This window comes from Capra hircus, chromosome 14 (genome assembly GCF_001704415.2).
Source record: "Capra hircus breed San Clemente chromosome 14, ASM170441v1, whole genome shotgun sequence".
In the NCBI taxonomy this organism is placed as follows: domain Eukaryota; kingdom Metazoa; phylum Chordata; class Mammalia; order Artiodactyla; family Bovidae; genus Capra; species Capra hircus.
Window position 1 is genome coordinate 580,385 of NC_030821.1, and position 12,107 is coordinate 592,491.

Here is a 12,107-nt window from a genome sequence, read left to right on the forward strand (position 1 = left end):
AGCAGGAAGCCAGGGGGAGGCTGTGCTCAGCTCTGTCGGATGCTGGAGACACACGGAGTGAGAGGGGAGCTGGGAGCCAAAGGCTGGGGTTGGCAGGGAGGAGGACAGGGACACTGCTGACTGCAGGAACAACCCAGCAGAGCGGTGGACAGCTCCAGAAGCGGCAAGTCTCACTTCTGGCCAGGCCTCCAGGAATGGCTTTCCAATGTCTATTTGACATTCATCCCTAGACAATGTCAAGTCCCAGGGATGGAGGAGCTGGGTGGGCTGCCGTCTGTGGGGTCGCAGAGTCGGACACGACTGAAGCGGCTTAGCAGCAGCAGACAATGTGGAAAGAGGAAAGCTGCTGAAAGGCCATGTTAGACGTCGGATGTTGATTTGGGATGTGAAGAAGCACATGGCGTCTTGAGAGATGACCCCTTAAACCAGGAATTCCTACCTTGGATGTGAGAGTTGGACTATAAAGAAAGCTGAACGCAGAAGAATTCATGCTTTTGAACTGTGGTGTTGGAAAAGACTCTTGAGAGTCCCTTGGACTGCAAGGAGACCCAATCAGTCAATCCTAAAGGAAATCAACCCTGAATATTCATTGCAAGAACTGATGCTAAAGCTCCAATACTTGGGCCACCTGATGCGAAGAGCTGACTCATTGGAAAAGACCCTGATGCTGGGAAAGATTGAAGGCAGGAGGAGAAGAGGACAATAGAGGATGAGATGGTTGGATGGCATCACCAGCTCAACGGACATGAGTTTGAGCAAGCTCTGGGAGTTGGTGATGGACAGGGAGGCCTGGCGTGCTGCAGTCTATGGGGTCACAAAGAGTCAGACACGACTGAGCGACTGACCTGAACTGAAACTCAAGTGCGTCTGGAGTTTGCAGACCGCTGAGAATGGACCTAGGAACCCTCCACGCGTCGCAGGCTGCGCAGTGGCTGCCGCTGCTGAGTCGCTTCAGTCGTGTCTGACTCTGGGCGACCCCAGAGACGGCAGCCCACCAGGCTCCCCCATCCCTGGGATTCTCCAGGCAAGAACCCTGGAGCGGGCTGCCATCTCCTTCTTGCAGTGACTAGATAATGTGATCTTTACACAAACCATACGGAGTTGCTCTTGTGACTTCTCAAGGATAAAAACCCTCTGAATTCATGTCTCTAGAGTGAGTAAAGTGGTTCAGGGTGTGGGTTCCAGGACCTGATTGCCGGGTACAAATCCCGGCATGATCCTCAACAAACTACACGATCTCACTCAGGGCATTTAGCTTCTTTGTGCTTTAGTTTCACTACTTGTAAAATCAAGATAACGAATGACTCTATCTCATACAGTTCTTGGGAGGTTTGAGTGAGCTGCTATATGTAAGCATTTAGAACGATGCCTGGTGCATAGCTCCTGGAGAAGACAGGGCAGCCCACTCCAGTGTTCTTGCCTGGAGAATCCCAGGGACGGGGGAGCCTGGCGGGCTGCCGTCCGTGGGGTCACAAAGAGTCAGATGCGACTGTGTGACACCACTTTCACTGGCACATGGCATGCTATGCAAGCATTAACTATCTGTATAGTTTTCTCAGATCAACAGATGGGAAGGTTCAACCAGCCTTGTATGTGAGTCTGATGTTTTTAAGGAAATCTATACCATCTGCTCTATCCACCATGGAAAACCTGCTGGGAATTATCCTTGAAATTATGATTTCAAGTTGATTTCATTTACACAGTAAGATACAATAAACAATAATTGGCTTTAGTATCTTGCAATGGCAACATACTTGGTTGGCTGGGAAACCAGGGCATCTTTATGCAGTTGATAACAAGGATACACATTGAAGGTACCAGGCTCCATAGAGACCCCTTCCACTGATGAAAACTCCTTTTCAACCAAACCAAACATTTCCATCATCTTAAATCCTTAAAAAGAGAGAGGGAATAAATAGGCACATTAGGAATTTAAATTTCAAAATTAGTCTATTAAGGATTTAAAAAATCTGGACCCCAAAAAGGAGTTAATTAATATCCTTTGTTTTGGGAAATTCCTGATAGTGCATACCTGCAAGATCAATGCCATCCTTATGCACCAGTGGGCAGGCTGGAAGACAAAACAAAGAAGATAGAACCCTAATTTAGATATTTTCCAAACATATTCTTCCCTTGTCCTGAAAACAGGAAGCTAACATCATCTTTATGGAAGTCAAGTGTAGAGGGAATCCAAAGCAGATGTGGCTATGGCTTTTTGCGGATTCCTAAAGACTGAATCACTCTCACTTCTCCTGTTAAAACCAAAGTCCCAGCTTCCTTCTCATCTCCTGGGTCCGTTAAGATCGATGCTGGTCACTTGAGAGCATGTATTGGGAAAAGTCTCCCTCCCAGTGTGTTACCCTGATGAGCAGACTTAACACATTTTTGAAAACTGTCTGCCACAGACGTTTAAGAGAGTTTCTTTCAAATACAGATTCTCATCTTTTCAGAAAAGTCTTTATCAACCTAAACTCTGGACCTGGGAGAGTGGAGGTTCACTTCCATACGCTCTAAACCACAGAACTATGTCTACATAACAAACAGCTCTCCAAGTCCTTTTTTCCCTTCAGATCAGGATGGGACTCATTGTTTAACCAGGATAAATATCTCAGCCTTCAAGCAACGTAAGGGCAAATTCCTAAGAACTAACTTGCTGATGCGGTTTCGCAGACAAAAGTAATCAACTCATCTTCAATTTTCTTAAAGGCGTCGAAGTCATCCACAAAGAAGACGTGCCGGGCGCTGGGCTTGCTGCCGATGCTGACCAGCTCCGAGTAATCCGCATCAGCCACGCCAACCGCAAAGATGCTGTAGCCTGTGGGGACAGGGAAACAGACTTCTGATTAGTTTAAATTGCATTGCAAGACACGTCCGCATGTTTAAAATGTGTTTATTTAGGAGACCCAGTGGGGGTGGATAATCCGCCCTTCACAGTTCATCAGAAATCTGCTTGTACATAATTCGCCATACAATAATTAACCCATCATTCCCCGGAGAGATTTTCCATTTTAGAGAGGCTTAAAAGAGCTAGTGCTTGAGAAAAAATAGTTACTATTTGAGTAACATCGCTGTTTGCATATTATTAATAAAGATTTTTGTATTTATGGGATGAGGCGCAGCTGAAATAGAAACTTAATCTCATTTTTTTTTTTTTTTCAGAAGTAGAAACTGGGACATTAACAGGCTAAGAAGCCCGAGGTGGGTCACAGTTCAGTGCTCGACAAGTTCGTATTAGGCTAGTCCGTGCCATGTTGGTCTTGCGCGGTGTAATCTTCATTCTGTGTTCTCCATCGGACAGATGAGAAAGCTGAGGCTGAACGGTCTCTGTGACCGGGTTCCCTGCCCTGGTTCTTTCCATAGCAGGGCACTTAATTTTCTTTCTTTTTTCGGCCGTGTCTGCGGCCAGAATGGAACCTGTGTTCCTGCGGTGGAAGCGTAGAGCCGTAACCCCTAGACTGCCCGTCAAGCCCTGCACTGCACTTAATTGATGGAGCTTCTCATAACAGAGCATCCTGTATGTAACAAATGTCTTAGAGAAGATACAGCAAGATAACAGACTTGCAACTTGGAAAGTATTTTTAAAGTCACGTCGTCCAGACATAGAAACATGCAGTCACGCTGATGTAGCCTGTAAGCGCACACTCAGAACACAGCAAGGCCGGCAGTGTTATCGGTGCCGCTGCTGCTGCTGTTGTTGAGTCCTAAGTGGTGTCGACCTTTTTGCGGCCCCGTGGACTGCAGCCCGCCAGGCTCCTCAGTCCAGGAGATATCCCCCCAGGCAAGGAGTACTGACGTGGTTTGCATTTCCTCCTCCAGGGGAACCAGATCTTTGGATGGGCACGCGGATTCTTTACCACTCGGCCACCGAGGAAACCGTGGTAGCTACTATCACTCATCTGCGTAAAGCTTACCGTCTGATTGCATCTCTCTGGCGATTTTGTTCACATCATCTTGTGACCTTCCATCAGTTATCACCACGATGACCTTGGGGATGCCTCTTCTGGTCCCTGACTCTGCAGTAAACAAGCTATCTCGGACATGCTTAATCGCTTTTCCTGAAACAAAGCAAGGCAACTGTTCAGTTTCATTCCCTTCCACTTTTGTGTTGCTGGACATGGAAGAGAAGCAACAAAGTTCTTTCATCAGTGAAAAGTCTTTTTAAAAAATCTGTATTAGTACGCTTCAAAAAAATCATTTAAATAATTAGTAACAATTAATTACTTTGGGTTTTAGCTGGGCTTTTGGGGGTCTTACCTGTTTTTGTATTTCCCCCTTTGTATGAGATATGCTTAATTGCATCAAGAAGAGTCTCTTTGGTTTTGTAAGAGTTTAGTTTAAACTCTGTCCTGGGGTCATCAGTGAACTGAACCATGGCAACCTGAAGAGAGAAGGTGTGTTTACTTTCACGTCTATCCAGCCTTCCCCTGGGCCAGACAGCATACACCAGAACATGGCTACCATTATAGTCTTAGCTTCTTCAGCCCAGTCCACAGTGTCTTTGGTTTAAAATTTCACACAAGCTACAAACCAAATCTGAGGATACATTAACGAGCATTTTTTTTCTCTGAGTGCTTTCAGGAAGTAGATTAAAAATCTTTCCCTAAAGCATGAAGGCCTTCTGCCGTCTCACTTCACAGGCGGAAAAATGGCAGCCGAGGTCTTCTACCCTGACAAAGTTCAGAGAATCGAAGTTCATTCTTTACAAGGATTTCTTTAGGAAACAAGCTTATGAAATAATTGCTACTATTCTACCTTTTTCCAGATCGAGAAACTGAGGAAAAGTCAAGTAACTTATCCAAGATTACTGGAGTGGCCACTGGCAGAACCAACAGTTGACGTCAGGTAATTCGACTTCAAAATCTGTTCTTAATCACTATGATATAAACGCTTCCCAGGTGGTGCTAGTGATAAAGAGCCTCCCTGTCAATGCAGGAGATAGTGGGGGAGACCGGGGTTCGATCCCTGGGTCGGGAGGATCCCCTGGAGGAGGGCATGGCAACCCACTCCAGTGTTCTTGGGATCCCTGATGGCTCAGACGAGAAAGAATCTGCCTGCAGTGGGGGAAACCCGGGTTTGATCCCTGGGTCGGGAAAAGGGATCAGTTGCTCACACCTCGGTTCGGAAGCCACCTCCTCAAAGAAGCCTTTGTTGATTTCTCAATTTAAAATAAACCAGTAAGTGTAAACCTCAGTTCACAAGCGCATGTCCCGACCTTGTGAACATGTGTGTTTGCTGATGTGTGTCTGGATCTCACCCTCCTCCACTTCCCGCCGTGAAGGGTGTGAGCTCCATGAAATCAGGGAGAGTCTGTCACACCCATGATGACAGGGCTAACCGAATAAGCCCTCAACAAATGAATATTATTATTCTCAAAGGAATGAATGAGGCTTCTCGGCTCTGCTTGTTCTACAGCCATCGGTGGCCATGACCTCTGTCCTTCAGGATTTAAAGTCATCGAGGGCGAGGAGAGTGCCGGATGCTCCTGAGCAGAGACTCGCATCTGCTTTCTCCCAGCGTACAGGAGACACACACGCGGACATGCCGTCTAACGGGTCTCGGTTTGCGGAGCTCACTCGCTTTGAAGGATGAGCATCGTGCCCAGCTCCGTCAGGCGCCAGTGAGCTGATTTGATACTCAGACCTGTCCAGTCTCTCATTTAGACTTGGATAAAATCAGTATAGTTCTTTACCCACATTCCCCAACAAGCTGCCGTAGTAATAGCCTGGAATAATTATTTAATGCATCGGATGAGTTAATGACCGATCTGTCTGCCTTACTTGGGTTCCATCGGCACCGATCTTGTTCAGGGCTCCGACAGTGCTGTACAGGAAGTTAATGATCTTATTGAAATTTTCATCACCAATACTCCAGGATCCATCCACCATAAACACCAGGTCAGCTTTGGCAGCTTTACACACTGGAGACCAAGAATGAATAGTGAATCACAGAAAAGGGGAAAACAGTCATCATCAAGCTAACAACGCAAATAATGGTCTCCCTCTGGTGACTAGAGCGCCTTCCAGAAGGAAAGGTGTACAGCCTATTCCAAACTCTTGCTCACTAGGTTTTCTGATCATCACTGTTCTCCTATACTCAAGTATCCTGCTCATGACTAAGGAAGCTTCTATCAAACATGCAGAATTAAAGAGAAAAATAAAAACGTCAATTTCAGCCTCAAAGAATAGAAATGAGAGAATGGAAAAATGTGGAACTAAACTGATTTAGTGACAGAGGCATCAGCAAACCCCCCAGCGCCTGCTGATTCAAGGGCAGCCCAGGCTCTCAGTCTGCACCCTGCCCTCTGCTTATCAAGTTAATAGCCTGAGAAGGATTTAGCTTCCAAGAGGAAGGCGTGCCTCGCAGTGAAAGCAGATTAACCTAAAACCTGATATGCGTTTGGACTGCAGCCATAAGCAAACTTCAATTTCAGCCTTGCTTAAAAATTCTGTGCCCTTTGGACACCCCCTGATGTCAAGAAATGTATACTACTGCTAGCTCAGGAAAACTTTCGTCAATAGTAACACTGACATCAATCCTGACAAACATGCAAAAACCAGATTAGCAGAAACCCATTCCACTGAAAGCATTTTCTAAGTCTTGTGTTGCGTCCTGTTTCGGATTATCTCTGCTTCTTTTCCCCTTGATTAACACAGATCATGGTGGTTGACTCTGTTTTGCGATGAAACAAACAATTTAATCTTTAATAATCTGAATCTTTTAATCTTGGGCCATTGGCACACAAATGTTCTGCAAGATAATGAACATTTTGCTTTTCTTTAGGAAAAAAACGGCTTGATTTTTATTGTATTAACTACAACTACAGTCCCTTAAAGCTAACTACAACTTAAATGGTAAAATAAACCATCTCCAAGTGAGTTAGTACTCCAGGGACAATAAGGATTTGGTGAGGCTGTTCTCCTGAGCTCCACAATTTACAAAATTTTACATATTTATGGTTTGAATTTAAAGCCGAAAGGGATCACAAGATCCGCTCATTACAAGCATATAAAAGAAAACCTGGCATTGTTTGCTAGGAAAGAGGAAACCCAGATTAGGTTTTACCTTCAAAATGAGAGCAAAATCTATCTGAAAATACACTCAAATTGAAAACTGCGCTTAATAAAACAAACGAAAAAGAAAATACATCAAAATGCATAAAGGAACTCTCTCTGGGATATGAAATCGTGCTTTTAATTTTCTTCTTTGTACTCTTCTCTATTTCTTAAAATGGATGTTTATAAATACTCAGTATCACCTGAATAATAAACACTTATAGGTTTTTAAATTAAATACACTCAGGGCAAATAGAACCTAAAATGAATAACATGTTCAAGTTGCGAAAATCCCATTGTCTAAAACCATCATGATGAAAACTACTAACCCAAGAACAGTGTTGCTACGTTAGCAATCCTCACTCTCATGACCCTTCCAAATCATGTGTTTCCCATGAGCATTCATGAATATTGACCAAAGGATACTCATATTCTGCTATAAATAAAAATATTCTGACCTCAGGGAATCCTGTAATGTCTGTATCAGAACTGTCTAATAAACTCATCAGTTTGGATCTGTTTTCAGCTCCAATAGTGAAAATCAACATAGACAGTTAAACTAGAAAAAGCTAGAGATGAAGATGGAAGAAGGAAGAGTCTGGAATCCCAAGTAGTCAGTCAGTCAGTTCAGTCACTCAGTCTTTGCGACCCCATGATCTGCAGCCCGCCAGGCCTCCCTGTCCATCACCAACTCCCAGAGCTCACTCAGACTCACGTCCATCGAGTCAGTGATGCCATCCAGCCATCTCATCCTCTGTCGCCCCCTTCTCCTCCTGCCTTCCCTCTTTCCTAGCATCAGGGTCTTTTCCAATGAGTCAGCTTTTTACACCAGGTGGCCAAAGTATTGGAGTTTCAGCTTTAGTATCAGTCCTTCCAATGAAATCAGGACTGATTTCCTTTAGGATGGACTGGTTGAATCTCCTTGAAGTCCAAGGGTTTCTCAAGAGTCTTCTCCAACACCGCAGTTCAAAAGCATCAATTCTTTGGCGCTCAGCTTTCTTTAGAGTCCAACTCTCACACCCATACGTGACCGCTGGAAAGACCACAGCCTCGACAATCCCCGTAGAGCAAAAACACGAGAAGACGCAGGAGGGCGTAAGGCACGCACGGGGACCTGAAGTTACGCGACTTTGCTGCTAACTGATAGTGTGGGAAACGATGCCACAGTGTAGGCTGATCACTGAAGAGTCTGCGTGGTGTGCGAGGAAGGATGTTGAGTTTTATTTTTGTAAAGTTTCTTATTACCTCTTTGTTTCCTTGACCCTTACACTCTCCAGCATCAGACACCTCTGACTACGCTCCTGTCTTTGCAGGATATTTGGTCTTGTCCAGAACATCAATAAGACATTTAGTCTACACCAACAGTTCTTGAAATTTGGTCCTATCCAAAATGTCCATGAGCATATTTGGTCCATGCCAAATGACTCTGGACAGGACCAAATATCATGGATCTTTTGACATGAACCAAACGTCTGCTAAACCTTTGTGAGGTGAGGACAATCATTTTCCATTGTAACTCTGGTCTGTAATAGCTGTTTTAAAATGCGGGACAGGGGGTCCCTGGTGACGCAGCGATCAAGAACCCATCTGCTAATGCAGGAGGCATGCGTTCAGTCCCTGGGCCGGGAAGCGCCCACTTGCCAGGGAGCAAGCAAGCCCGTGCACCACAACTGGGCCTGCGTTCAGACCACAGCAGCAGAGGCCCCAGGGCCTAGAGCCAGCGCTCACAGCAAGAGAAGCCCCCACACCGCAGCTAGCAAGCAGAGCCCACTTCCCACAACCAGGGAAAAGCCCACACGGCAGGGAAGTCCCAGCACAGCCGAATACACAGAATTATGGAAACGCACGGTGAATGGAGGAAGTCTTCTGAAACAGCATTCCAACTACGCGATCCACCTTCCTTCTCCCTCCTCCCCATCTCACCAAGGTTATCTTTCTCGAACAGATTTCTGCAGGTCACCCTCCCTTCAAGCCCAGCCTCCTTGCTCAGGCACACTCACCCTCTCATAACACTACCTTCACTGTTTTCTGTGGCTCACGCTGAAGCACTTATGGTTCCCCAAACACATTATGCGCTTAGATCACCCCATGATGTCAAGTGTTCGTCTCTCCGTTATTTACCTGTAAAACTCACTCTTCAAAATGCAAATCAATCCACGCAAATGAAAATCCAAAGGAAGCTGGAGTAGCAACACTCATATCCGACAAAACAGACTTAAAAATAAGGACCATTACAAGAGCTGAGGAAGAGCACTACGTGATTCTCAAAGAATCCACCCAAGATGGGGACGTCACAGTTGCAGACATCCGTGCGCCCAGCACAGGAGCAGCTCAATGCACAAGGCAAACGCTAACAGCCACAAAAGGGGAAATCAACAGTGACACAGTAATCACGGGACTTAACACTCCACTGACACTGGCGGGCAGATCACCCAGACAGAAAGTTGGTAAGGAAGCCAAACCTAAACGATACATTCGACCAGACGGACTCAACTGATGTTTACAGGACATTCCACCCAAAAGCAGCAGAACAGTCTCCTTTCTAGTGCATGTGGAACATCCTTCAGCATAGCTCATGTCTTGGGTCATAAATCAAGCCTTGGTAAATTTAAGAAAATTGAAATCATATCAAGCACCTTTTCCGACCACAATACCATGGGTGGTGGTGTCCGACTCTTGCAACCCCATGGACTATATCCTGCCAGGCTCCTCTGACCACAGGATTTTCCAGGAAAGAATACTGGAGCGGGGTTGCTATTTCCTTCTGCAGGGGGTCTCCCCAGCTCAGAGATTAGAATTCAACTACAGGAAAAGGTAAATCAAATTCCTCCTCCTTCACAAGTAATTAAATTGTGGCAGCCTTAACTGTTCTCAGTTCTGGGCCACTATGGTATAATCTACACTAGCTCATTTCCTTGGCTGGTAATTACCTAGGTAAACAGCTATTTCTCCTGCAATACTGAAAATAAGCAGAGGGAAGCAATCACAGATTGTTACGGTACCCCAAGTACTTGGTGTAAGTGCGTTGAGAATGAATAGCAGGGCTAATTAATGTTCATTAATGGGATAAAAATATAACCATCACTACTACGTCTGGAAGTTTTCAGAAAGTTACCGTAACGGCTTCGGTAAGAGGTGAAGACAAACTTGTGATGAAGACAGAGAAACACAACCGGGAGCAGCATTTCTGCAGTGAGCTGGAACACTGCGACCCCGGTCTACAGAGTCACAACCTACACAGCTACACAATCACAACGCACACAGCTACACAATCACAACCAACACAGCTATACAATCACAACCTACAGAGCTACACAATCACAACCCGCACAACTACACAATCACAACCCACACAGCTACACAATCACAACCCACACAACTACACAATCACAACCCACACAGCTACACAATCACAACCCACACAGCTACACAATCACAACCCAATCACAACCCGCACAACTACACAATCACAACGCACACAGCTACACAATCACAACCCGCACAACTACACAATCACAACCTACACAGCTACACAATCACAACCCACACAACTACACAATCACAACCCACATAGCTACACAATCATAACCCACACAGCTACACAATCACAACCCACACAGCTACACAATCATAACCTACACAGCTACACAATCACAACCAACACAGCTATACAATCACAACCTGCACAGCTACACAATCACAACGCACACAGCTACACAATCACAACCTACAGAGCTACACAATCACAACCTGCACAGCTACACAATCACAACGCACACAGCTACACAATCATAACCCACAGAGCTACACAATCACAACCTGCACAGCTACACAACCACAACCCACACAGCTACACAATCACAACCTACCCTATACAGCTACACAATCAAACTACACAGCTACACAATCACAACCTTCACAGCTACACAATCACAACCTACACAGCTACACAATCACAACCCGCACAGCTACACAATCACAACCCGCACAGCTACACAACCACAACCCACACAGCTACACAATCACAACCCACACAGCTACACAATCACAACCCACACAGCTACACAATCATAACCTACACAATTATAACCTACACCCCCAGGCTACACAACTACTCTTCCTTGGCAAACGTGTACCACTATGATATTTTCAATGAAATAGCTATGAAAATTCTGTTTGAAAATCTGCTTTGTGTGTGCAGATTCTACTTTCAGATGGCTTTTTATTGAGTATATTTGACATATGACATTGCAAAGATTTAAAGTGCACAATATGTTAATTAGATTCATATTTATAATTTACATTTGTTTATATATAATTTACACTATGTATAATGTATGTTTATTTACATTTATATATTGTACTTTGGTTGACGTAGTGATATTTAGCACCTCTGTCTCAGCACATAATTACAGCACAATACTGTTGCCTACATTCTTTACACTGCACATTAGATTGCTATGTCTTACTTGCTACTCATTGCAAATCTGTTCCCCCTAAGGGTCTGATATAAGCACTTGTATTAAGGCGAAACTATCTTTTATTAATATCTTGGTTTTTAAATGAAGAAACAAACAAATCCAACAGAAATCCAAAACCTAAAATCACATCATGATCACATCATGTTTTTTTACCTTCTTTTGCTGGTGGGATGGTTGGAGGGAACGTCGGTGGCTGAGTAGGAAGCGATTCTGAAAAGCAGAGAACATCAGTTAACCGTCTCATCTGTGAAGAGAGGGAGGTCATGGAGTCATAACTCTTCAGGGGAGTCAATGATTCTGACAGCTGTTTTCTTTTAGAACTTAGTGGATTTAGGGCCCGCTGTAGATCAGCCACAGCCCATGAAAGCTGGTTCCAACCATCTCCTCCACCGCAGACCGAAGGCTTGAAATGCCATTTTGCCACAGTCCAGTTCACCCAGCGGGAGTCGGCGCAGTCAAACCGTCAGTTCAAAGTGGTTTCAGCGCTGCTTTGAGGCGGGGCCCTCCAGCCTATTCCAGACGAGCCTCTGCTGCTTTCACCCACAGAGCAGCTCCCTTCCGCCTGAGGACGGAC

The 12,107-nt window shown here is 45.0% G+C and overlaps 1 protein-coding gene across 4 annotated transcripts in view; it reads right to left on the reverse strand.

Annotated features, from left to right (window-relative positions):
- The window catches only part of COL14A1 (collagen type XIV alpha 1 chain), a 227,420-nt gene that overhangs the window by 90,689 nt on the left and 124,624 nt on the right, over positions 1-12,107 (reverse strand). For all 4 annotated transcript variants that reach the window (XM_018058141.1, XM_018058140.1, XM_018058142.1 and 1 more), the window contains exons 25-31: positions 11,687-11,743; positions 5,778-5,917; positions 4,255-4,378; positions 3,912-4,055; positions 2,651-2,815; positions 2,033-2,071; positions 1,755-1,893 (exon numbers count right to left, since the gene is read on the reverse strand). In XM_018058141.1, coding sequence (XP_017913630.1) covers positions 1,755-1,893; positions 2,033-2,071; positions 2,651-2,815; positions 3,912-4,055; positions 4,255-4,378; positions 5,778-5,917; positions 11,687-11,743 — 808 coding nt within the window. The remainder of the gene's footprint in view (positions 1-1,754; positions 1,894-2,032; positions 2,072-2,650; positions 2,816-3,911; positions 4,056-4,254; positions 4,379-5,777; positions 5,918-11,686; positions 11,744-12,107) is intronic.